Source organism: Salvelinus alpinus, chromosome 26 (assembly GCF_045679555.1).
Source record: "Salvelinus alpinus chromosome 26, SLU_Salpinus.1, whole genome shotgun sequence".
Taxonomy (NCBI): domain Eukaryota; kingdom Metazoa; phylum Chordata; class Actinopteri; order Salmoniformes; family Salmonidae; genus Salvelinus; species Salvelinus alpinus.
Window position 1 is genome coordinate 21,349,410 of NC_092111.1, and position 26,834 is coordinate 21,376,243.

The 26,834-nt window shown below is 42.8% G+C and overlaps 2 protein-coding genes across 8 annotated transcripts in view; one reads left to right on the forward strand and one right to left on the reverse strand.

Moving 5' to 3' along the window:
- Positions 1 to 10,863, forward strand: part of LOC139554931 (retinoic acid receptor beta-like) — a 238,434-nt gene extending 227,571 nt beyond the window's left edge. For both annotated transcript variants that reach the window (XM_071368228.1, XM_071368227.1), the window contains 3 exons: positions 4,192 to 4,396; positions 5,524 to 5,682; positions 5,838 to 10,863. In XM_071368228.1, the coding sequence (XP_071224329.1) occupies positions 4,192 to 4,396; positions 5,524 to 5,682; positions 5,838 to 6,079 (606 nt within the window). In that variant the 3' untranslated portion in view covers positions 6,080 to 10,863. The remainder of the gene's footprint in view (positions 1 to 4,191; positions 4,397 to 5,523; positions 5,683 to 5,837) is intronic.
- The window catches only part of LOC139554925 (DNA topoisomerase 2-beta-like), a 34,526-nt gene continuing 18,393 nt past the window's right edge, over positions 10,702 to 26,834 (reverse strand). For 2 of the 6 annotated variants that reach the window (XM_071368210.1, XM_071368208.1), the window contains exons 18-36: positions 26,243 to 26,357; positions 25,815 to 25,936; positions 21,710 to 21,858; positions 21,234 to 21,465; positions 20,754 to 20,888; positions 20,356 to 20,556; positions 19,771 to 19,966; positions 19,573 to 19,664; positions 19,298 to 19,453; positions 18,935 to 19,018; positions 18,433 to 18,630; positions 18,010 to 18,175; positions 17,549 to 17,710; positions 16,290 to 16,589; positions 16,008 to 16,100; positions 12,706 to 12,744; positions 12,243 to 12,383; positions 11,700 to 11,800; positions 10,702 to 11,579 (exon numbers count right to left, since the gene is read on the reverse strand). In XM_071368210.1, the coding sequence (XP_071224311.1) occupies positions 11,391 to 11,579; positions 11,700 to 11,800; positions 12,243 to 12,383; positions 12,706 to 12,744; positions 16,008 to 16,100; positions 16,290 to 16,589; positions 17,549 to 17,710; positions 18,010 to 18,175; positions 18,433 to 18,630; positions 18,935 to 19,018; positions 19,298 to 19,453; positions 19,573 to 19,664; positions 19,771 to 19,966; positions 20,356 to 20,556; positions 20,754 to 20,888; positions 21,234 to 21,465; positions 21,710 to 21,858; positions 25,815 to 25,936; positions 26,243 to 26,357 (2,871 nt within the window). In that variant the 3' untranslated portion in view covers positions 10,702 to 11,390. The remainder of the gene's footprint in view (positions 11,580 to 11,699; positions 11,801 to 12,242; positions 12,384 to 12,705; positions 12,745 to 16,007; positions 16,101 to 16,289; positions 16,590 to 17,548; positions 17,711 to 18,009; positions 18,176 to 18,432; positions 18,631 to 18,934; positions 19,019 to 19,297; positions 19,454 to 19,572; positions 19,665 to 19,770; positions 19,967 to 20,355; positions 20,557 to 20,753; positions 20,889 to 21,233; positions 21,466 to 21,709; positions 21,859 to 25,814; positions 25,937 to 26,242; positions 26,358 to 26,834) is intronic. The other 4 variants (XR_011670916.1, XM_071368209.1, XM_071368212.1 and 1 more) reach the window with 4 other exon arrangements.

Consider the following 26,834-nt stretch of genomic DNA (forward strand, 5'->3'; position numbering starts at 1 on the left):
CTTGTCTCTCTCTCTGTCTCCACGGGGCTATCCTCAGTCAGCTCCTTGTCTCTCTCTCTGTCTCCACGGGGCTATCCTCAGTCAGCTCCTTCTCTCTCTCTCTGTCTCCACGGGGCTATCCTCAGTCAGCTCCTTGCCTCTCTCTCTGTCTCCACGGGGCTATCCTCAGTCAGCTCCTTCTCTCTCTCTCTGTCTCCACGGGGCTATCCTCAGTCAGCTCCTTGCCTCTCTCTCTGTCTCCACGGGGCTATCCTCAGTCAGCTCCTTGCCTCTCTCTCTGTCTCCACGGGGCTATCCTCAGTCAGCTCCTTCTCTCTCTCTGTCTCCACGGGGCTATCCTCAGTCAGCTCCTTGCCTCTCTCTCTGTCTCCACGGGGCTATCCTCAGTCAGCTCCTTGCCTCTCTCTCTGTCTCCACGGGGCTATCCTCAGTCAGCTCCTTGCCTCTCTCTGTCTCCACGGGGCTATCCTCAGTCAGCTCCTTGTCTCTCTCTCTCTGTCTCCACGGGGCTATCCTCAGTCAGCTCCTTGCCTCTCTCTCTGTCTCCACGGGTCTATCCTCAGTCAGCTCCTTGCCTCTCTCTCTGTCTACACAGGGCTATCCTCAGTCAGCTCCTTGTCTCTCTCTCTGTCTTCACGGGGCTATCCTCAGTCAGCTCTTTCTCTCTCTCTGTCTCCACGGGGCTATCCTCAGTCAGCTCCTTGTCTCTCTCTCTGTCTTCACGGGGCTATCCTCAGTCAGCTCCTTGCCTCTCTCTCTGTCTTCACGGGGCTATCCTCAGTCAGCTCCTTGTCTCTCTCTCTGTCTTCACGGGGCTATCCTCAGTCAGCTCCTTGTCTCTCTCTCTGTCTTCACGGGGCTATCCTCAGTCAGCTCCTTGCCTCTCTCTCTGTCTCCACGGGGCTATCCTCAGTCAGCTCCTTGCCTCTCTCTCTGTCTTCACGGGGCTATCCTCAGTCAGCTCCTTGTCTCTCTCTCTGTCTCCACGGGGCTATCCTCAGTCAGCTCCTTGTCTCTCTCTCTGTCTTCACGGGGCTATCCTCAGTCAGCTCCTTGTCTCTCTCTCTGTCTCCACGGGGCTATCCTCAGTCAGCTCCTTGCCTCTCTCTCTGTCTCCACGGGGCTATCCTCAGTCAGCTCCTTGCCTCTCTCTCTGTCTCCATGGGGCTATCCTCAGTCAGCTCCTTCTCTCTCTCTCTGTCTCCACGGGGCTATCCTCAGTCAGCTCCTTGTCTCTCTCTCTGTCTCCACGGGGCTATCCTCAGTCAGCTCCTTGCTCTCTCTCTCTGTCTCCACGGGGCTATCCTCAGTCAGCTCCTTGCCTCTCTCTCTGTCTCCACGGGTCTATCCTCAGTCAGCTCCTTGCCTCTCTCTCTGTCTACACAGGGCTATCCTCAGTCAGCTCCTTGTCTCTCTCTCTGTCTTCACGGGGCTATCCTCAGTCAGCTCTTTCTCTCTCTCTGTCTCCACGGGGCTATCCTCAGTCAGCTCCTTGTCTCTCTCTCTGTCTTCACGGGGCTATCCTCAGTCAGCTCCTTGCCTCTCTCTCTGTCTTCACGGGGCTATCCTCAGTCAGCTCCTTGTCTCTCTCTCTGTCTTCACGGGGCTATCCTCAGTCAGCTCCTTGTCTCTCTCTCTGTCTTCACGGGGCTATCCTCAGTCAGCTCCTTGCCTCTCTCTCTGTCTCCACGGGGCTATCCTCAGTCAGCTCCTTGCCTCTCTCTCTGTCTTCACGGGGCTATCCTCAGTCAGCTCCTTGCCTCTCTCTGTCTCCACGGGGCTATCCTCAGTCAGCTCCTTGTCTCTCTCTCTCTCTCTCCACGGGGCTATCCTCAGTCAGCTCCTTGTCTCTCTCTCTCTGTCTCCACGGGGCTATCCTCAGTCAGCTCCTTGCCTCTCTCTCTGTCTCCACGGGGCTATCCTCAGTCAGCTCCTTGCCTCTCTCTCTGTCTTCACGGGGCTATCCTCAGTCAGCTCCTTGTCTCTCTCTCTGTCTCCACGGGGCTATCCTCAGTCAGCTCCTTGCCTCTCTCTCTGTCTCCACGGGGCTATCCTCAGTCAGCTCCTTGTCTCTCTCTCTGTCTTCACGGGGCTATCCTCAGTCAGCTCCTTGTCTCTCTCTCTGTCTTCACGGGGCTATCCTCAGTCAGCTCCTTGCCTCTCTCTCTCTCCTCTCATCCTCAGATCAGCCCCCCCCCCCCGGGTCAGCCTGACCTGAAAAGGTCCTTCTCTCTCTCTACACTGGTAGCTCACAGCACAGCAGCAACAATAGTCTCACTGTTCAGTGCCCAGGGTTAGAATCATATATCACGGGGGTGGTATTTAATAAAGTAGTATTAAATATTTAATAGATTTAGTCAAGTAAATGTCATGATGAATGTGATCATAATGTGACGTCTGTATATATGTTGTTCTGTCCAGAGACTGCAGTGTATTCTGAAATGGATAGATCCTACATATCAGTAGTGTTATTGGAGTTTCTGGTGGTCTAGATAAGTAGTGGCTGTATCACACTATCACTTCCTGGTGTGATGAGAGCTGCTGCCACACTGTCCGGCTGTGTGAGCGAGATAACAGGACGTGCTACTATCCCTGTGCTCTTAGCACTGATTAGATGGGTGATTTGCAGTAATGCTAGATGGATTTGTTTGTTATGACTAAGTGGTATTTGTCAAATGTGACAAGTCACTGGGGTTGAAGAGGTGAGAAGTTCAAGTCCTGCTCTCACAGATACACACACACACCTGGGTCAACGAGTGTGTGGGGAAGGAACAAACTGTGTGTGTGTGTGTGTGTGTGTGTGTGTGTGTGTGTGTGTGTGTGTGTGTGTGTGTGTGTGTGTGTGTGTGTGTGTGTCTAATGAAGAGACAGACAGTGTCAGGCTTTGAAGCCAGTTGAGTGTGCTGGCACTGACAGCTAGTGAGTGGTGTGTGTCTGTACGTGTGAGTGCGCGTTGACAGTGAGTGGCAGGAGCGTCCGCAACATGAAACAGAATAAAACATGGAGGCTGGCAGAGATTCAAATGCCAGGCTGGCCAGACACACACACACACACACACACACACACACACACACACACACACACACACACACACACACACACACACACACACACACACACACACACACACACACACACACACACACACACACACACACACACACACACACTGTATAGTAGAATCCAGCAGCAGGCATACAGAAACACTGTGAGGTTCCTCCTCAAGGTCATGATCATAGAGGGGGTTTCTCTCTTTAGTCTTTGTTGGCTGTGAAACTTTGTCAGTCCTAGCTACAGGTATATAGTATAACTAGTGCATGGCCTTGTCCCTAGCTTCTCTCAGTGGGCTTCACTTTGAGTTTGTCTACTCTTTCCCTCACTGTCCCTCTCTCCTCTTCTCCCCTCACTGTCCTTCTTCTCTCCCTCACTGTCCCTCTCTCCTTTTCTCCCCTCACTGTCCTTCTTCTCTCCCTCACTGTCCCTCTCTCCTCTTCTCCCCTCACTGTCCCTCTCTCCTCTTCTCCCCTCACTGTCCCTCTACTCTCCCTCACTGTCCCTCTCTCCTCTTCTCCCCTCACTGTCTCTCTACTCTCCCTCACTGTCCCTCTCTCCTCTTCTCCCCTCACTGTTTCCTCTCTCCTCTACTCTCCCTCACTGTCCCTCTCTCCTCTTCTCCCCTCACTGTCCTTCTTCTCTCCCTCACTGTCCCCCCTCCTCTTCTCCCCTCACTGTCCTTCTTCTCTCCCTCACTGTCCCTCTCTCCTCTTCTCCCCTCACTGTCCCTCTCTCCTCTTCTCTCCCTCACGGTCCCTCTCTCCTCTTTCCCCTCACTGTCCCTCTCTCCTCTTCTCTCCCTCACGGTCCCGCTCTCCTCTTCTCCTCCTCACTGTCCCTCTCTCCTCTTCTCTCCCTCACGGTCCCTCTCTCCTCTTCTCCCCTCACTGTCCCTCTCTCCTCTTCTCTCCCTCACGGTCCCTCTCTCCTCTTTCCCCTCACTGTCCCTCTCTCCTCTTCTCTCCCTCACGGTCCCTCTCTCCTCTTTCCCCTCACTGTCCCTCTCTCCTCTTCTCTCCCTCACTGTCCCTCTCTCCTCTTCTCCTCCTCACTGTCCCTCTCCTCTCTTCTCATCTCCTCACCCATACTGCGTGCATACATAATGTCTCTCCTCCTCTCCTTTCCCCTGTCATATAGATTCTACGTATCTGTACCCGGTACACTCCGGACCAGGACACCATGACGTTCTCAGACGGGCTGACCCTGAACCGGACCCAGATGCACAACGCAGGCTTCGGCCCGCTCACCGACCTGGTGTTCACCTTCGCCCACCAGCTGCTGCCCATGGAGATGGACGACACAGAGACAGGCCTGCTCAGCGCCATCTGCCTCATCTCTGGAGGTACACTACACTTTCTTCACTTTCTTTCTGCAACACATCTGCACCACCTCTGATACAGTGGTCAGTGACAGAGACAGAGAGGTGATTTAAGAAGTGGTCAAAGTTGCCCAGTCTAAGGTGGCAGATGTGAACCTTTAACAAGTTATTAGAAAGGCAATCAAACTCCGAACACATTTGATACAGACTTAGACTGACTGACAAACAAACACAAAGTCTGTAATCAGGTCCTACACAGGTCCATCTCTGCGTGTGTGTGTGTGTGTGTGTGTGTGTGTGTGTGTGTGTGTGTGTGTGTGTGTGTGTGTGTGTGTGTGTGTGTGTGTGTGTGTGTGTGTGTGTGTGTGTGTGTGTGTGTGTGTGTGTGTGTGTGTGTGTGTGTGTGTGTGTGTGTGTGTGTGTGTGTGTGTGTGTGTGTTGGACTGTTCCGTTCAGCCTGTTCCAGCACACAACACACCAGACAGTAGTTCTCCCTCAGCTGGGACAGGGCAGGCAGACATTAATTCAAACACACACACAGTGATCTCTGCATAAATACAGTCTGACACACGCTCCTCCCCTGCAGTGTATAACTGGTGTATTGGGGAAGGTTTCCATTCCAAGGTGTGAATCCCCAGAGCCTTGCCATATATTGCATGCTGTTGTATAATCCCCAGGGGAAGAACTAAGCACTCTGCTGTGTCTCTCAGTAATATGACTCTGTGACTGGCAGGCCTCAGGTCCTACAGCAGGAGCTGGTGCTTTCAACGCACTCACACACTGACCCCGAATGGACTGAAGTGGTACTGCAAGCTTTTCAAGTCATAATGTCAAAATAAAATGATACAAATGTCATATAGAACTCCTGACTTTAGAGAACTGTGCAATATTAAACAAAAAGAAGGAATTTGATTTATTTTTCGTACTCCATTTTTGACGCCCTTTTAATGTTCCATTTAATGTTCCATGGAACATAACCAAGTTTCTAGACATTTACAGCACAACTCCTTTTATGCCAAACTATATCAAAGTGCAAGCTCATGGGGCCTATGGCCTGGTAAAGTCCTGGCTACGTGTTGCCCTACTCTATGACTCTGCTGCGTGTCTTTCCAACTTTTTGGTCATACTTAGCCTATCTGTCTCTCTCTCAGACCGGCAGGATCTGGAGGAACCCTCTAAGGTCGACCAGCTCCAGGAGCCTCTACTGGAAGCTCTGAAGATCTACGTGAGGAAGAGAAGGCCCAGCAAGCCACACATGTTCCCCAAGGCCCTGATGAAGATCACTGACCTCCGCAGCATCAGCGCCAAAGGTACAGACAGAGACTCATATACTAATGCAACTGAGTAGAAATGAGCACACTATAGATTCAATAGCATTTCAGTAGGCAAACTTTGTACACAGATGCCCTATAAAATCGTTTTGCAATATGTTTGTTTTGCAATATGTCCTTTCCTCTCCCTCCAGGTGCGGAGCGGGTCATCTCGTTGAAGATGGAGATCCCTGGCTCCATGCCTCCTCTGATCCAGGAGATGCTGGAGAACTCAGAGGGACAAGACGGCCAGAGCAGCACCCAGGGCGAGGATGGCAGCAGCCCCAAGAAGGGCACCCCTAAGGGGGGTACGGGGGGTAAACCCTCCCCTGTGTCCCCTGACCCCTCAGATAGCGATGGGCCCACAGTGGCCCCTGAGGAGGAAGAGGACCCCTAGGTCCCCGTGGAACTCAAGGGCCTCTCAGACAGACAGACACTCTCTCTATCTGACATTCCTTTGCACAAAAAAAAAACGAAAAATAGGTTGACAGCCAGGCATGGTGGACCCCCTATCCTCCTCCCCTCAGGCCTTCGGTCCCTTGGTGACCACCACCACCTTTGCTTGTTCTTATGTTTTCCTTTACGTTTGTTTTTTCCTTCTCTCTCTTTATCTCCTCATCTCCCCTTAAAAAACGACAGCACTAAGGCCTAAAAGATCAGTTGTTGGTTTGTGTATAATTCTAAATTGATTGAGGTTGTGTCTCAGGACTAGGGTGTGATTGGTCGAGTTGGGTTTGACCCCATCTGGCCACACCCACTTACCTGTACACAAAGGTCATAGGTCATCCTCCTCAGGTCTCCTGTGTAAATTCACCCCTGCATGACGGGCTTGCCGAGTTTAATGCGTGGTTTTGATCTCCCTCTCTCTCATATTGTTGAATACATTGTACATACCATTGTATGGTTAGAAATCTCTGTTTCTATGATGAATTTTGTGGTGCTTTTTTCATTGTCTTAAATATAGTTTGAGGCGAAACAGTACATACATGACAAGGTTTAAAGGGGGCCTAAAATATAAAGTCCTTTACAAAAACAGTTACATAGAATGTTCTTGCATATAGACAGTCTGGAAGACTAATACTTTATAATTGTTCCTATATTTAATGTTTGTTTTTTGGTCTTTTATGACTCTTTATGTTGATGTCTCGTTGAGTGTACATTGCATTCACCATAAAGCCAGTGCTAGAGGCTTCTCTCCCGTATCAGCGGCTGCATCTCTTCAGCTGTTTCCTCAAGGGGGGAAGCCAGACTGTAGAGGCCATAGATATACAATGACTAGATTGAATCTAGATGTTCAATTACTAGATTGGATCTGTCTACCGCAGATAACAGCTTGTAATGTAATGTACAGGTTTCTGAGGCTAAAAGGCTTCTGAGATTTTATCAGAAAATGACATTCCAAGAGACAAACCAAGCAGGGAAATCTCTCTGCTTAAAGATAAGGGTTGAGCAACACTCATTGACAAAGACTTTATTTAACCCAAACTTGCGCCACTGAGAAATTGAACTGTTGTTTTAAAATGAATTTGGTTATACAGTATATTTGAAGATCCCTCGCAATTCTCTTGAAAATTCTCCACCATCTGTGCAGAGAAATGCATTCTTATTATAGTAAAATCTCAATTGTTTCTCTGATGCAGTTTCAATCTAGTAAATGTACATTTATGGCTAACGACAACTACAAGCATCTGGGCAACACAAATCGCACATTGGGTTCTGGGCCAGGGTTTCATAGGAGTCCTGTACCCCCAGAATCACTACCTACCCCTTATATACATACAGAAGTGTCTTGCTTTGGCAGTAAACCACGGGGACGTTGCAATCCTTAAAATACATATTCATGAGCTAACCACATGGCCGGGAAGATTGTACACTAGATTAATGTCTGGGATTCTAGACCCCACTACGCATTCCTAGTTCTAGTTCTACAGACAGAATGACTGACTGTTGGCTTGTTCCTCAGACGGTCTCGTGCAAAACCACAGTGATGCAAATGAGATTCTTTACACATGACCCTTAGCCCCTAAAACGTGCAGTAAGCTCGGGTAGTGTTCATTCGGGGTGTTCAGATAGAGATATATTATGTAGACATGCGCTTCTCTGTCATGTAGAATAGGGAATCGTGTCAGTTCTGTAACAAGACATTTCTATCTGTAATGTTACCTCCTGAATGCAGCACTGTTTTGTCCCACATCGGCCACTGCAACAGCCCTCCTGATCTTATGAATATATTCTTAGTAAAGCTGCTTTTCTTCAGCGCCTAAGGGATAGATTCAATCCGTAGCGCTGAAGATCTGCTGTATACTGGGATTCAAATTTAAAGGCAATGTTCCCGCGTTTGCAGAGACTGCATTCACGTTAAACGCTGCATATGTCGGCTCAATTGGAAATTACCTTTAACTTTCAATTGCGTTGTATACCGCGGATCTTCACCTCTATGGCTTGAATCTAGCCGTAAATCACTGAGTAGAATTTGGACACTATTTAGAAAGTTAATAGCCTAGAATACACATTGAATATTGCTCAGTTTGTTTCTTTGTTGTGAAGTGAAACAGAGTGATATTCAGTGTGGAAGCCAGGCTAGGAAGTTAATACTACAGCTAGGAAGAACTAGGACCTCTTCAGTCCCTTATCACCTGTCCTAGCCTGGTAGCACTTGTGGTTGAAAGGATAAGGATTGATAATATTGTTTACTCAGATGTTGACTCGTTACTCAACTGTAGCACAAAGGCATTACTTCCCATAGCACTTATAAATCTTGAATTTTGAATATGTAGCCAATACAATGTTAAGGGTGATGGTAATATACAATATTCTTTCTCACTCTTACGGGTAATAATTTGGCATAAACTATGGGTGATTATTGAGTCATTCATCACAGAGGTATACTGATCAGAAGGTTCTTTATTCTGAATGGAGGCAAAAGTCATTGTTGAACCACAAGGGAATAGATGACCACTATAGTCAGTCAGCTAGAACCAAGGTCAGGGTCAATTCCAATTTAATTCTTCCAGTTTAGGAATGGACTGACTTGATATGGAATTGACCCCAACCCTGGCTAGAACCCTCCAGAAACATCTCACACACAACCATCTCCTCCATATCTGTCCCACACATACATATCTTAAGGGGAAAACAAAACTGTCTCAGTTTACCATGTTTGAATGTGAATATGTTGTCGAGGAGTTACATAGGAATGATATGCAGTGTTAAAGGAATACTTACTTTAAAGCAGCGTTTCGTCAAATTCATTGCATCTCATAGTATGTATGGAAAAAAGGAAATGCTCTCTTTCCCTCTCTCTGTAAGGGAGAGAAGGATGTAGGGGGAAACAATCCTGGTGGCTCATCACAAGAGCAGAGTGGGTGAATCTCAATAGTCTTCCCTACATTCCTATCCAACTTCTCAAAACACATTGAAGGAAAGGGTGCAGAACCTCAGACCTTCTCCGCCGATGTGTGTTGTTGAGGAGGTGAGGAATCAACAAAAGACTTTTTGAGTTTTACCCTGAGTGTCTTTGAAGCTGGAAAAGTTATTTCACAGCTGAAGAATGTCTACATCCAACTCCCTAAAGTGTCCACAGCGCTGCCTACAGGCAGGTGACACGGCAGGGAACTCGATCCATTCCACAATACTGAATTTACTATGTTGATTTCTGTTGAATGTCGTACCGATGTAACTGTTAATATTTACTACTACTATCTCACTGCAGACTCCATGTATTAGATGGTGTGTGTGTGTAGTGTGCATTGCGTTTCAATGAATGGCAGCGCTTAGCTACCTGACCTCTGAGCTTCATCTCATAGCCAGCCCCTCTTGGGTAGCAGCTGCTCACCTCCACACCATTTAGGACCAAGTGGTCTCAGAACCTGAGCATGGTTTGCAAAATTCCAGAAATGTTCCCAAAATGCCCTTTTTTTTAAGGAATCATGGTTGGAGGTTTTTCGGAATCTGGAGGTAATAAGCTACAGGAAATTCCAACGTGGAACACTATTTGCTTAGTTTTTTTACAGAATTTTGGAAACATTTCTGGAAGTTTGAAACGCTAGTTGCCCCCAATGTCATCGATGATCAAACGACAAAGATGCTTTCCGCGCTTTAGTTGGAATGCCAAGCAGCTGTCACAATCAACCAATCAACTGACAGCAATTTGGTTAAGTCAATAACGGAATAAGATCAATACATGTGGATCGCGTTCAGGAAGGGGGCAATTTACTAAACATCACAGATAGAAATACACTGAATAGAGCTAGCATGATGATTCCACTCTTCAAATCAGTGGTGTATGTTCTACGCAACATATTTCTATCCGAATGTACCGCAATGCTGTGTGCCCTACTGAACGGGGCTCATGATCCAACTATTCCGTAGAAGCCAGAGAGAACATGATTGTGAACCTAAAAAAATGTCACCAACGAAAGCAGCTCTGTTGTTATGCCTGTTCAAAAAAGTGTCAATGTTCAAAAGTTTAACATTTACAGATAATGCCATTGGTATGAGAAAAATATCATTGTCATCATATATGCAGTGTTGTATAGTTATTATGAAGAGACATGATCAAATTATGGTTGAGGTTTCTTTGGCTTACTGGACTTGAGGGTGGGCGGGGCAGCAGGGAGGGGTTGTCATGGTGATACTACATTTACCCAGAACCTCCTGCTGGCCTGGTGGGAAGAGGGCAGGAAGTCCTTATAAGGAGGTTTACGGTGAGCTTCTATCTTGTTTTCATTCTCCATTTTCAATATTGTCTGTACATTAACAATGCTTTTTATGTTAATATACTGTTTAACTTTACCATGAAATGTCCTGGCAAAGTAATACAAATATATTTATTTTAAAATACATAATGCGTGGATGTATTATAACCTGAATATTTTGATTTACTGTAACCTCGAAGCCTTGAATACTGTGTGTGTGTGTGTATATATCATGTTCCTAAGGTTCTGCTCTGCAGGAAATAGAGTGAAGTTAATTAAGAAAATCACATTCAAAAGGACAGAAAACCCAACGGCCAGAGAATAATTTACATTTCATCGTTTACTTCCAAGTTCTTGTTCAAAAAGGTACATTGTCTCTTTGACTTTTTAACAGTTAAAATGTGCTGAAGCACCGCGTTCCTAACTTCTAAAAGCTGCTTAGGACAAATACAGAACATTTCCATGGTAATAATAAAAAACAAAATTGTATTGTATGTATAATAAAAAGTGTAAAACACCTACACAGTAGAAAGCATTAAACGTCACCATTAAAATAAAATAAAAGAGAGGGGGGGGGGATGTACAAAAGTCTGCAGCACGGGTATTTCCACGAACGTGTATCTGGTCCTGGTTGAATACTTCAAAACGAAATCCTTCCTTTCTACATTGAAATAATCACTGATCGGACATGACTGGATAGGTACACCACCACTGCTTCCACCTATCCCCCACCTCTCAGATGATTTCTTCTAGGAAGTGAAGAAGGAAGGATGCACGTTAAAATTACTCAAGCGGTGTGTAAATAGCTCTGTTCAAATTGTTTAAAAATCCATCCTTCCTGATTTCCTAGAGGTGGTCACAGAGCATAAGTGATTGGATAGGTGACAGCAAGGGTACCAACCTATTACTTTCCCCAGTCCAACCAATGAAGATCTGTGATTACTTCAAGGGAGGGAGGAAGCATTTAAATAGCACTGGAACAGAGCCTGTGTGTGGGAGGGATTCCACGGTCTAGTCGAACATGTCGTACTGATCATCGTCTGACCCTGACTCAGCAAAGTACTTCACTTCCTTCTTGGCCCTGCCTCTGCCCGGTCGTTCTCGGGACGCCACGCTGGATTGGCTGAAACGGTTGGAGTCCACATCATCATAATCATCTGACATGGGGGGCGGGGTCACGGCTACTTTCTTTGATGGCTTCTACACAGGGGGAAGACAAGAGATGACATTTAAGTATCTTGTTGTATGGTTACTACAGTCTTTGTTTTTTCAGTATCTTCCTATATCCTACATGATTCAATGACACACACTCTCTCTTACCCTGCTGGCAGGGGTTTTGGGTGATTTCCCAGGTGTCTTCTTGGGACTGAAATCATCCTCTTCAGATCCAGACTGCTTCCTCTTCCTCCCTCCGCTTTTACCTGCACAGGTCAGGAGAAACACACCCAGGTTACACTCAGCGCACACCCAGGTTACACTCAGCGCACACCCAGGTTACACTCAGCGCACACCCAGGTTACACTCAGCGCACACCCAGGTTACACTCCGAACAGATTATATGTTCAGAGAACAAGCTACAGTCCAGGGTTTTTCAACATTTTGGTCCTGAAGAGCTACTGGGTATGCAGGCTTTCATTCAATCCCTGCAGTAACACACCTGATTCAGACTGAAGAGGAATAGATGAATATTTTAAAACAGGCGTGCTACTGAAGAACTGGATTATAAACCTGCACAGCCAGAAGCTCTCCAGGATCGGAGTTGGAGACCCCTGTTAAAGTCAGTTTACACTGTCAATCTTTTATATTCATTGAGAATTGTACAGTGACTGATTCTCCACTGGTCATTGTGAGGTAAGCCTGTACCTTTGAGTGCTGGTGAAGGCTTCTTGGAGCCGGTATCGGAGTCAGAGTCCCAGACAGATGTGTCAAGCTTCTGTTTTGGTGGCGTTTTGGGTGCTGGTGTTTTCCTGGGTTTGGGAGCTGCATCCGACAGCTTCTTAGCTGCTGTGAGTAACAGAGTGAGCCAATCAATATCAGCAAGACACCATGACTACGTCTAAAAAGGCACCCTACTCCCTATATAGTGCACTACATTCAGCAGCATCAACATTATCAGTATCTTTTTAACCCCTCTTGGTAGTGAGATTTGCATTAGTGCTCCTTCTAGTGGCAGATGGAGTCATAGATCAACCTGTCCTCAGGGAAATTCGTAAGATCTGAGTCCCTCCATTTAGTATATAATATGTTACGTTAAGAATGTAATAGCGGCCATAAAATATCGTACGAATTGGAGGACGTAATGTATCATACATCTTGGAGGACTTACAGTATTGTGCTTCTTGTTGAGACCGGGCTGCTTCTTGTCCTAACGACAAAGGTTAGGAGAATTTCCGTAGAAGGTAATGAGAATTAGGTTATGGTTAGGAAAAGGGCTAGGGGAAGGGGTAGCTAAAATGCCACAGTTGTCCCAGACGTGACTCAAAAACACCACCTTTGGATTGCTAGACAGTCGCAGTATACACCCACCCATCCTCCCCGAACAACCTCCCCATCATTCTGTTTTAAGTAACCAGACCATTATTTAATATGAAATGTAACATTACATACAGTTGAAGTCGGAAGTTTACATACACTTAGGTTGGAGTCATTAAAACTTGTTTTTCAACCACTCCACACATTTCTTGTTAACAAACTATAGTTTTGGCAAGTCGGTTAGGACATCTACTTTGTGCATGACATGTATTTTTTCCAACAATTGTTTACAGACAGATTATTTCACTGTATCACAATTCCAGTGGGTCAGAAGTTTACATACACTAAGTTGACTGTGCCTTTAAACAGCTTGGAAAATTCCAGAAAATTATGTCATGGCTTTAGAAGCTTCTGATAGGCTAATTGACATCATTTGAGTCAATTGGAGGTGTACCTGTGGATGTATATCAAGGCCTACCTTCAAACTCAATGCCGCTTTGCTTGACACCATGGGAAAATCAAAAGAAATCAGCCAAGACCTCAGAAAACTAATTGTAGACCTCCAAAAGTCTGGTTCATCCTTGGGAGCAATTTCCAAATGCCTGAAGGTACCACGTTCATCTGTACAAACAATAGTATGCAAGTATAAACACCATGGGACCACGCAGCTGTCATACCACTCAGGAAGGAGACGCGTTCTGTCTCCTAGAGATGAACGTACTTTGTTGTGAAAAGTGCAAATCAACCCCAGAACAACAGCAAAGGACCTTGTGAAGATGCTGGAGGAAACAGGTACAAAAGTATCTATATCCACAGTAAAACAAGTCCTATATCGACATAACCTGAAAGGCCGCTCAGCAAGGAAGAAGCCACTGCTCCAAAACCGCCATAAAAAAGCCAGACTGGTTTGCAACTGCACATGGGGACAAAATGTCCTCTGGTCTGATGAAACAAAAATAGAACTGTGGGGGTGCTTTGCTGCAGGAGGGACTGGTGCACTTTACAAAATAGATGGCATCATGAGGGGGGAAAATTAGGTGGATATATTGAAGCAACATCTCAAGACATCAGTCAGGAAGTTAAAGCTTGGTCGCAAATGGGTCTTCCAAATGGATAATGACCCCAATCATACTTCCAAAGTTGTGGCAAAATGGCTTAAGGACAACAAAGTCAAGGTATTGGAGTGGCCATCACAAAGCCCTGACCTCAATCCTATAGAACATTTGTGGGCAGAACTGAAAGCGTGTGCGAGCAAGGAGGCCTACAAACCTGACTCAGTTACACCAGCTCTGTCAGGAGGAATGGGCCAAAACTCACCCAACTTATTGTGGGAAGCTTGTGGAAGGCTACCCAAAATGTTTGACCCATGTTAACTTCTTATGGCTGCAGGGGCAGTATTGAGTAGCTTGGATGAAAGGTGCACAGAGGTGCCCATAGTAAACTGCCTGCTCCTCAGTCCCAGTTGCTAATATATGCATATTATTATTCGTATTGGATAGAAAACACTCTGAAGTTTCTAAAACTGTTTGAATTATGTCTGTGAGTATAACAGAACTCAAAAACCTGAGAAGTTCCACTTCCTGTTTGAATTGTTTCTGAGGTGGCAGATTTTCAACCAAGCTCTCATTGAAATTACAGCGAGATATTGATGAGTTTTCACTTCCTACGGCTTCCACTAGATGTCAACAGTCAATAGAACTTTGTCTGATGACTCTAATGTGAAGGGGGGCCGAAGGAGACAGGAATTAGTAATCACTGCCATGAGGTGACCACGCATTGAACACGCGCCTTCACATGAGGAGGACCTCCGTTCCACCGCTCTTCTGAAGTCAATCTAATTCTCCGGTTGGAACGTTATTCAAGATGTATGTTAACAACATTCTAAAGATTGATTCAGTACATCGTTTGACATGTTTCTACTGACTGTTACGGAACATTTGGACATTTCGTCACGTTATAGTGGATGCGCTTTGTGACTTTGGAATTGTTTACCGCTAACGCGCTAACCAAAGTAGCTAATTGGACATAAATAACGGACATTATCGAACAAATCAAGCATTTATTGTGCACCTGGAATTCCTAGGACTGCATTCTGATGAAGTTCATCAAAGGTAAGGAAACATTTATCATGTATTTTCTGGTTTCTGTTGACCCCAACATGGCGGCTGATTTAGCTATTGTTCTGAGCTCCGTCTCAGATTATTGCATGATTTGCTTTTTCCGTAAAGTTTTTTTGAAATCTGACACAGCGGTTGCATTAAGGAGAGGTATATCTATAATTCCATGTGTATAACTTGTATTATCATCTACATTTATGATGAGTATTTCTGTTGAAACGATGTGGCTATGCAAAATCACTTGATGTTTTTGGAACTAGTGAATGTAACGCGCCAATGTAAACTCAGATTTTTTGTTATAAATATGAACTTTATCAAACAAAACATTCATGTATTGTGTAACATGAAGTCCTATGAGTGTCATCTGATGAAGATAATCAAAGGGTAGTGATTAATTTTATCTCTATTTCTGCTTTTTGTGAAAGCTATCTTTCGCTGGAAAAATGGCTGTGCTTATTGTGGTTTGGTGGTGACCTAACATAATCGTTTGTAGTGCTTTCGCTGAAAAGCATATTTGAAATCGGACACTTTGGTGGAATTAACAACAAGATGACCTTTAAATTGATATAAGACACATGTATGTTTGAAGAATTTTAATTATGAGATTTCTGTTGTTTGTATTTGGCGCCCTGCACTTTCACTGGCTGCTGTCATATCGATCCCGGTAGCGGGATGCAGCCATAAGAAGTTAAACAATTTAAAGGTAATGCTACCAAATACTAATTGAGTGTATGTAAACTTCTGACCCACTGCGAATGTGATGAAATAAATAAAATAGGAAATAAATCACTCTATTATTCTGACATTTTTCATTCTTAAAATAAAGTGGTGATCCAAACTGACCTAAGACAGGGAATTTTTACTAGGATTAAATGTCAGGAACTGTGAAAAACTGAGTTTAAATGTATTTGGCCAAGGTGTATGTAAACTTCCGACTTCAACTGTACAGTATCATACTTAATGGAGGTAGACAAATACGCCTGTTTAATGTGGCTGTAGATGGATGGAGATTTTTATATTATATTGTTCTGTGTGTTACCTTTCTTAGCTGGGACAGGTTTGTCAAAGGCCGAGCTGCTGGAGTATGAGGAGAAGGCCTTGTCTTCCTCGTCACTGTCCAACTTCAGATCGTCTGGAAGAGAAGTAACAGACATTAACCCTCAGATGAACACAGACTAGGAGTTTATGTACAGACAAAGTCCTTTTTCATAGACAAAACACACAAGACTGGCAATAACGACAAGATGGTAAACATCTTTAACCTTTTACTAAAGAAAGAACACGACAAGGCAAACATGCTGATCTTGTTGTGTGAACTCACCACTGTCATTGCTCTTTTCAGAGGAGAAGGCTGATTTGGAGGAAGAGAATATACTCTCTGGTTCCTTCTTTGCTGGTGAGACGGTGGTGGTTGCCTGTTTGGGCGGGGGGAAGATATCTTCATCATTCTCGTCATCGTCGCTGTGGTCGTTGTATCGGTCTTTAGTCTCGGAGGAGGCAGTGAAGTCGTCTTTGCAGGGCCGGACGGGCGAGGACGCAGCATCTTCATCATCCTCCTCCTCCTCTTCCTCTCCTCCATCCTCTTCCTCACTGAAATCAAAGGTGTACTTGGGCTTGACCGCTGAGGAACAGACAAAGTTCATTATAAGTGTGTGTTTTATTGCAGAAGAACCAACGCATTTCGGCTTTTGGCATTATTCAGGGGTTTTACAGAAATAAGAAGGAATGAGGCTTTTAAACATTCCAAAAATCACAAAAAAGATGCAAACAAAAACATGATGCCATTGGTTAAAACATTTGTAGAAAGATCAACCAATCGACCATGTGACCAGACCAGGAAAAACTCTGGGCCCAGTTAATCTCTCGTGGAAAGATCTACGTCAACATGACTGGTACCGTACAATCTGTCGGGAAGCAATGGGACGAGCAGCAGTAGTTCCGGTGTTTGGGTTTTTCGCCACTGGTTATTTGGACATTTCACAATTTTGTAGGTTTAAGAATCTTTCAGATTTCAGAAGGGGACATTCAGCAAGTAACTTGCAAAGAGAGAGAGCGAGCTACTCGTCCCGGTTCCGCTCCTCGTTCTAGCATCTCTTCATCAAATCAAATTGTATTTGTCACATGCGCCGAAAACAACAGGTGTAGTAGACCTTATCGTGAAATGTTTACTTACAAGCCCTTAAGCATTTCACTGTAAGGTCTACTACACCTGTTGTATTTGGCGCATGTGACAAATAAAAATGTATCTCTTCTCTTAACATGTATTCACCCAGAACTTAATCGAGCAGCTGGAGAATTATGCAAGACTTTAGCTGGGTTAACCGAGATTAGGACCTAGTTAACGACTGTTAACTGATGTGGTCAAGAAAAATGCCTGTCCCTAGTCCTAACAGGTCAGTGTACATGAAAATGAAGAAAACACCCCAAAAACAGAGTGAAACAGGGAGCTACCGACTTGCCTAGTTAAATAAAATAAATAGAAATAAAACTGTCTGAACTTATCCACAAAAAAAAAAAACTTGTTCACGCTTTCCATTTAAATGGCGTGCCCTAATGAACACAATCCAGGAAAGTGGTTACCTGAGGCTCGTTGTGACTTGGTGTCTCGGGGGATGACTACAGGTTCACTGTCCTCCAGGTCGCTCTCTGATTTGGACTCGTCCTCCGACCAGGGGTTACGCTTCTTCACCTTCTTACCAGATGATCCTTTGGGTGTGGGGGGTTTCCTGGCTCTGGGAGTACCTGGTATAGAGAAAAAGGCTTATTCATTCTGATTTTTAATCTTTCATTTAATAGGCATGAAGTCCCGAAACGGTGTCGATGTTTGAGAGTTCATGTGTGATTAAAATAAATGAATGAGTTCGGTGTAGTAGCACTTCTGACTCCCATATACAAATTGCCCCAAGAGGGGGGGATAAAATCCTTGGGTCCACCAACTTCCTCACTGTGTATCCCTCTGTCTCCCCTCTCTCCTAATTCATGACTGAACCCATCTCACTAAGATGACAGACACATGAAAGGAGAATGGAACATCTGCTGACCTGGCTCCTTCTTCTCCCGTTTGACCCGGGGGGCCTTGGGCTTGGCTGGGGTTGGGGCTGGTGTATTAGAGGAGGAGTTGAGGGAGTTCTCCCCTGTTCCTCCGTCTGATCCCAGTACTCCCATCTCATCATCAAACTCCAGCTTCATCACCAGATCCGCATCACCCTGAGAGGACAACACACACACAGTGATATGTCATGTCTACAGCCTGAAAACACACTGAGACCAGGGCAAACAATGGAGTTTTATTTTGTGATGGAGTTATACAGTTGAACTATGGTCATAAGGCATTGATAAGTGATATTCTTCAAGAATCAATAGGTATAAATTAAAACATTTAATTAGCGAAATTGTCATAAAATACCACAGACTGGGCCTTTAATAATGAGGCATAATCCATTAAAAAAAACGAAATGTGTTACCTTCTTCTTCTTGGTCATCTTCTTGGAGGCGTCAGTCTTCATGGCCTGTGTGATGGTGGGTACAACCCTGCGGCCGTACGGCGAGGGTAACGTTTCCTCCAGGTGGAGTTTCTTCACCTTGGGCTTGCCCACCTTGCCCTTCACCAGCTTGGTGCCTTTACCTGCACATATGTCTGCCTGCTCCTGGGCCTCGATTTTCTGTCGCACAGACGGGGAGAGAATACACCCGTCACCTTTTGTAAATCGTGTAAGTCACTTATATTGAGGTGACATCAATGTTGAGGGTTTACAATGAAAGGAGATAATAAAACCCAAACAAAATAAATTAGTTTTCTACAAATAGATCTGGCTTTAGTAAGGCCAGGAGAAAGAAACCCTGAAGGTAACCGACCTCCTCAACAAAAGCAGTCTCACACAAGCAGGTATAAATCACAGTGGTCTCTTCTTAAACAGTGACTCAGAGATGAGTGGCACCACTGCATGTAGAGCTAGTACCACTCACATCCAGTTCTTCAATGAAGACAGCCAGGTCTTCCTTCCACAGGTCCTCAGGAGACTTCCTCTGCAGCTCATTCAACTCTCCTTTCTGTTGAACAACACACACTCAGTTGATTAAAGATATGGTGCTAGCAATAATAAGGTTGTGGGTTCATTTCCCGCCAGGACCACATACACATACCAAAAAAGTACTGATATGCCTCAAGAACAGAACACACACAACCGTTAGAAGACCTTGCCTACTTGTGTAATGGTGTGTAATGTTGCTGCAAATTAATAGCCTTTTGGGGACGATAAAGATATTTTGAATTGAAGTCCTTGACAGTCGGGTGTCTACACGCTTCCTCTCGGAGTCAGCAGTTAGTACCTTGATGTCTCTCTGTCGGAGCAGCTCGTCCACCTTCTCCTTGGACAGGCACCACAGAGGCATGTTGAGGATGTAGTTGAAGTTTGGTCCCGACGACGACCCAGAGTCCACAGAGCTGTCACTGTTGTTACCATCACGATCGTCCTCCTCCAGAGCCTATAGAGAGAGACCAGAAAGACACATAGTCCCAATCAGAATACAGGGTATTGAAGCGTCAAGCGGTCTCAGCCAATCAGAGGGCTGAATGATGGACAGTGGCAGGATGCTAACAGTACCTTTTCCTGTGCCTTGGTCCATGCCGCCACCGGGTCCGACTCAAAGCCTTTCTGCACCAGCATCCTGATCAGTTCCCTCTTAGACTTGTTCTCTGTAGACAAACAGTAATATATCAGTATTCTATACCAAATTGCAAACTGAAATAAAGAATCCTTCTCTTTGAGAGAGAGAGAGAGACATGCAGGTAAAATTCTCACCGATTGTGATCTTTCCTTCGATCTTCTCCAGCACAAATCGTGCCTGATTGGACAGTTTGGAAGCCTCTGCCCCCAGGCTCCCCACTAGCCAATCCTTCCTCAGCTTGTAGTAGTGCAACCGCAGCTCAAAGAACTCCTTGAGAATGTCCTGGACCGAGTCATACCTCTTCAGACAGCCCATGTGGTCAAACAACACCTGAGGGGAGAAACTTCTTCAGACACCTCTCCTTTCCACAATAGAAACACTAAAACTGGTTAAAACCATGGAACACTTCAAAATGTTCTTCACTTTAAGATGAAAGATTCATTCCAAAGAATCCCATCATCCCAGACAGATGTGATTCCTATAAGAGGAGTCCTCTATATACACACAAAACAGCACTTCATCCAAAGAGGTGTGAGTCAATACAGGTATCAGTTCAACTCAAATACAGAGTAGGGACTCATATAGGGCACACCGTAGCAAAACCTTTTGCAACGGATAACGAAAATAAGCATTTATGATTGGACAAGCTCAGGTAGTTTCTCCCCGTTTCAGTCCATTTTCTTAGTGAATAGGACCCAGATTTGAGGAGGGGTACTAACCATGGAGTTGCAGGTGAGGCTGGACTGTAGCTTGAAGACTTTGTGTAGTCCAGCAGCCTCGGCCTGGGCCAGCTTCTCCTCTGACATGCGGACCACAAACTTGACGGTTTGGTCCGTGTGGTACTCCTTATAGTCATTAATCAGAGCTGGAGTCTTCTCTGTCCCCTGGAGCATGGGCTCTAGTACCGACTCCTTGTAGGCCTGGGGGGAGGGAGGCAGGGAGGGAGAGATAGAGAGAGAGGGGAGGAGGGAGAGAAAGTCCATTACAAAAACTAACAAACAATATCACAGCACAGAAACAACATGTCAATATATCCTTCATTCATTTATGAATTCAGTCAAAGCAACAAGATGACCAGAAGTGCTGGACAGGTGTGATGTATCCTGCAATAGTGTACCTGTGTCCAGGTGCGAACGGGCAGCTCAGTGATCTCAATGGTGTTCTTGTCCAGGACAGAGATCTCGCCACTGACCATGTACTGGTTCTGACCCAACTCATGGATCACTCCTTTAAAGTTCTTATAGCTGGGCAGCTGGGAGAGGAGAGAGGTAGGAATATTCAGTCAGCCGTTATTATGATACAGTACATGACCTACTCATTATAGGATTACATCTGATTATAACTGACCAACAGCAGACACAGAAAGTTGGTGGTTTATCCAATTCTACTCAAAAATGGGTTTTAGCTAAATGTTTTAATGTATAACGGTATCAATCTACACAAATATTATCTGAGTTGATATGTTTTTAGCAATAAAATCCTTACACCAAATGGACAACAGTGCTGCTTGTATGTCCAAGACACATTTCCCCTCTGGCACAATAAAGTTGATCTTATCTTATGCAATCAATTAAGTTTCAAACTTCCAAATGTTCACCATGGGCAGAGGGTCCTGCATGTTGAGCATGCGGTACAGGTTGTTGACTATCTCTCTGTGGTCGTAGTTGGGGATCTTGCAGGCCCAGCCCGTCCCGATGCCCTCGGCCCCGTTCACCAGCACCAGAGGGAGGATGGGGATGTACCACTCTGGCTCCACCTTCTGGTTGTCATCGAACAGGAACTTCAGCAGGCTGGAGTCCACCGCCGGGAACAACATCTTGGCCAGGGGACTGAGGAAGTCACATTACTTCATAATAAATACATGTTTTAAGCATTTTGAGTGTGTTTTATGAAAGGTGATGTATAAAGAAAGTTGACATTAAATGTATCATTAACCTTTTTTTTCCTCTTCTTTTGTTTTAATCAAACAGGTATTACTGCACTTCAGGATGGCCCATACAAATCATACAAGTAGTAGACTTATCAAATTGCTAGCACAATTATGTTTTGACCTTTGACCCTGGGAGGCTTTACCTGAGCATGGTGAAGATGTAACGGGGGCTGGCAGCGTCCTTGCCCCCGTTGATGCGGGTACCAAACTGACCCAGCGGCTGCAGAATGTTCACGTTGTTGCTGCCCACAAAGTTCTGGGCCAAGTTTACAATCGTCATCAACAGGGATTGCTGGATGATCACACACATACAGAGGCACACGTGTCAAAACAATGTTTTTGTATCCATTATCTGTAAACAGTATTGATTTAAAGTGGAAGATAGTTAAGTATATTTCCTATAGCTGTGTAAATATATTTCCTATAGCTGTGTAAGTATATTTCCTATAGCTGTGTAAGTATATTTCCTATAGCTGTGTAAGTATATTTCCTATAGCTGTGTAAGTATATTTCCTATAGCTGTGTAAGTATATTTCCTATAGCTGTGTAAGTATATTTCCTATAGCTGTGTAAGTATATTTCCTATAGCTGTGTAAGTATATTTCCTATAATTCTGTAAGTATATTTCCTATAGCTGTGTAAGTATATTTCCTATAATTCTGTAAGTATATTTCCTATAATTCTGTAAGTATAATTCCTATAGCTGTGTAAGTATATTTCCTATACCTGTGTAAGTATATTTCCTATAATTCTGTAAGTATAATTCCTATAGCTGTGTAAGTATATTTCCTATAGCTGTGTAAGTATATTTCCTATAGCTGTGTAAGTATATTTCCTATAGCTGTGTAAGTATATTTCCTATAGCTGTGTAAGTATAATTCCTATAGCTGTGTAAGTATAATTCCTATAGCTGTGTAAGTATAATTCCTATAGCTGTGTAAGTATAATTCCTATAGCTATGTAAGTATATTTCCTATAATTCTGTAAGTATAATTCCTATACCTGTGTAAGTATATTTCCTATAGCTGTGTAAGTATATTTCCTATAATTCTGTAAGTATATTTCCTATAATTCTGTAAGTATAATTCCTATAGCTGTGTAAGTATATTTCCTATACCTGTGTAAGTATATTTCCTATAGCTGTGTAAGTATATTTCCTATAGCTGTGTAAGTATATTTCCTATAGCTGTGTAAGTATAATTCCTATAGCTGTGTAAGTATATTTCCTATAGCTGTGTAAGTATATTTCCTATAGCTGTGTAAGTATATTTCCTATAGCTGTGTAAGTATATTTCCTATAGCTGTGTAAGTATATTTCCTATAGCTGTGTAAGTATATTTCCTATAGCTGTGTAAGTATATTTCCTATAGCTGTGTAAGTATATTTCCTATAGCTGTGTAAGTATATTTCCTATAGCTGTGTAAGTATATTTCCTATAGCTGTGTAAGTATATTTCCTATAGCTGTGTAAGTATATTTCCTATAGCTGTGTAAGTATATTTCCTATAATTCTGTAAGTATATTTCCTATAGCTGTGTAAGTATATTTCCTATAATTCTGTAAGTATATTTCCTATAATTCTGTAAGTATAATTCCTATAGCTGTGTAAGTATATTTCCTATACCTGTGTAAGTATATTTCCTATAATTCTGTAAGTATAATTCCTATAGCTGTGTAAGTATATTTCCTATAGCTGTGTAAGTATATTTCCTATAGCTGTGTAAGTATATTTCCTATAGCTGTGTAAGTATATTTCCTATAGCTGTGTAAGTATAATTCCTATAGCTGTGTAAGTATAATTCCTATAGCTGTGTAAGTATAATTCCTATAGCTGTGTAAGTATAATTCCTATAGCTATGTAAGTATATTTCCTATAATTCTGTAAGTATAATTCCTATACCTGTGTAAGTATATTTCCTATAGCTGTGTAAGTATATTTCCTATAATTCTGTAAGTATATTTCCTATAATTCTGTAAGTATAATTCCTATAGCTGTGTAAGTATATTTCCTATACCTGTGTAAGTATATTTCCTATAGCTGTGTAAGTATATTTCCTATAGCTGTGTAAGTATATTTCCTATAGCTGTGTAAGTATAATTCCTATAGCTGTGTAAGTATATTTCCTATAGCTGTGTAAGTATATTTCCTATAGCTGTGTAAGTATATTTCCTATAGCTGTGTAAGTATATTTCCTATAGCTGTGTAAGTATATTTCCTATAGCTGTGTAAGTATATTTCCTATAGCTGTGTAAGTATATTTCCTATAGCTGTGTAAGTATATTTCCTATAGCTGTGTAAGTATATTTCCTATAGCTGTGTAAGTATATTTCCTATAGCTGTGTAAGTATATTTCCTATAGCTGTGTAACTATATTTCCTATAGCTGTGTAAGTATAATTCCTATAGCTGTGTAAGTATAATTCCTATAGCTGTGTAAGTATAATTCCTATAGCTATGTAAGTATATTTCCTATAATTCTGTAAGTATAATTCCTATACCTGTGTAAGTATATTTCCTATAGCTGTGTAAGTATATTTCCTATAATTCTGTAAGTATATTTCCTATAATTCTGTAAGTATAATTCCTATAGCTGTGTAAGTATATTTCCTATACCTGTGTAAGTATATTTCCTAAAGCTGTGTAAGTATATTTCCTATAGCTGTGTAAGTATATTTCCTATAGCTGTGTAAGTATAATTCCTATAGCTGTGTAAGTATAATTCCTATAGCTGTGTAAGTATATTTCCTATAATTCTGTAAGTATATTTCCTATAATGTAAGTATATTTCCTATAATTCTGTAAGTATAATTCCTATAGCTGTCTAAGTATAATTCCTATAGCTGTGTAAGTATATTTCCTATAATTCTGTAAGTATATTTCCTATAATATACTATAATTCTGTAAGTATATTTCCTATAGCTGTGTAAGTATAATTCCTATAGCTGTGTAAGTATAATTCCTATAGCTGTGTAAGTATAATTCCTATAGCTGTGTAAGTATAATTCCTATAGCTGTGTAAGTTTATTTCCTATAGCTGTGTAAGTATATTTCCTATAGCTGTGTAAGTATATTTCCTATAGCTGTGTAAGTATATTTCCTATAGCAGTGTAAGTATATTTCCTATAGCTGTGTAAGTATATTTCCTATAGCTGTGTAAGTATAATTCCTATAGCTGTGTAAGTATATTTCCTATAGCAGTGTAAGTATATTTCCTATAGCTGTGTAAGTATATTTCCTATAGCTGTGTAAGTATAATTCCTATAGCTGTGTAAGTATATTTCCTATAGCTGTGTAAGTATAATTCCTATAGCTGTGTAAGTATATTTCTTATAGCTGTGTAAGTATATTTCCTATAGCTGTGTAAGTATAATTCCTATAGCTGTGTAAGTATAATTCCTATAGCTGTGTAAGTATATTTCTTATAGCTGTGTAAGTATATTTCCTATAGCTGTGTAAGTATAATTCCTATAATTCTGTAAGTATATTTCCTATAGCTGTGTAAGTATATTTCCTATAGCTGTGTAAGTATATTTCCTATAGCAGTGTAAGTATATTTCCTATAGCTGTGTAAGTATAATTCCTATAGCTGTGTAAGTATAATTCCTATAGCTGTGTAAGTATATTTCTTATAGCTGTGTAAGTATAATTCCTATAGCTGTGTAAGTATATTTCTTATAGCTGTGTAAGTATATTTCCTATAGCTGTGTAAGTATATTTCTTATAGCTGTGTAAGTATATTTCTTATAGCTGTGTAAGTATATTTCCTATAGCTGTGTAAGTATATTTCTTATAGCTGTGTAAGTATATTTCCTATAGCTGTGTAAGTATATTTCTTATAGCTGTGTAAGTATATTTCCTATAGCTGTGTAAGTATATTTCTTATAGCTGTGTAAGTATATTTCCTATAGCTGTGTAAGTATAATTCCTATAATTCTGTAAGTATATTTCCTATAGCTGTGTAAGTATATTTCCTATAGCTGTGTAAGTATATTTCCTATAGCAGTGTAAGTATATTTCCTATAGCTGTGTAAGTATAATTCCTATAGCTGTGTAAGTATAATTCCTATAGCTGTGTAAGTATATTTCTTATAGCTGTGTAAGTATATTTCCTATAGCTGTGTAAATATATTTCCTATAGCTGTGTAAGTATATTTCCTATAGCTGTGTAAGTATATTTCCTATAGCTGTGTAAGTATATTTCCTATAGCTGTGTAAGTATATTTCCTATAGCTGAGTAAGAGTGTAGAACCTCTCCATGATGGTAGGCGGACATCTCTGCCACTGAACCAGCCAGCTGAGCCACCTTCACCTCCCTCTTATCATTCCTCTTCATACAGGTGAAGAGTACCTTTCTCTGACCTGGCTTCAGACCTGCACACAAGATATCATCAAAAGGGGACCACCCCCCCCCCCCCCCCAACAGGAGTGGGTGTTGCAACAAAACAGCTAATGGGGATTGAAATAAACAAATAATTCTACACGCCATCATCAAAAGGAGACCACATCACACACATAAACAGAGCATCCAGAGGACAGGGAAGAATTCTGTTAAAGACAAGTTTCCAGGCATTTCAGTTCCCTTAAACTTCAAAAGCCATTTGACAACAAACACAACAAAAGCTAGAAAGACAGAACATCCAGGGAGATAGCTAGTCTAGTGCATCGCTGCATACCTACCGTCCACTAAGGATGGGATGGATCTCTCGTTGTCAGAGTTGGAGAAGAGGATGAGTTCTTTGTTGATGAAGTCGTTGTAGGAGAGGTGTTTCGCCTGTGTGCCGTACAGGTATTGCTGAGTGGGGATGATAAAAGAGATTGAGGACTTGAAATCAGGGCTATGATGTTGTTATGGTCTATCAGTACCACATGGGAGAGCGGTGTCTACTTTGCATCAGCGACCGACAGCAACAGAGTCAATTACAAAACGGTGTTCCGTACAGGTATTGCTGTAGGATGAGAGAGAAATGAACAGCGCTGTGATGTTATCAACTTCAGACCTGGCTATGATGGGATTCCCATGGGGAAAGCAGCTGCTACTTTACATCAGTGATAAACAGTAAAGAGAGTCATTTTACTAAACGTCAACAACATAACTAGGCTGATTGGCGTGTTTTGGGGGAATATTTCCATTTCAATGCTTAGGATATGTGAGGAACACTGACAGCAGAACTCATCAGATGCTTGTGAATCAAAGGAGCCAGCTAGAAGACTCTAAACAAGCTGTGATACATCATGGTCCAAGTAACTCCCATGGTGGAGAGATGCCTGT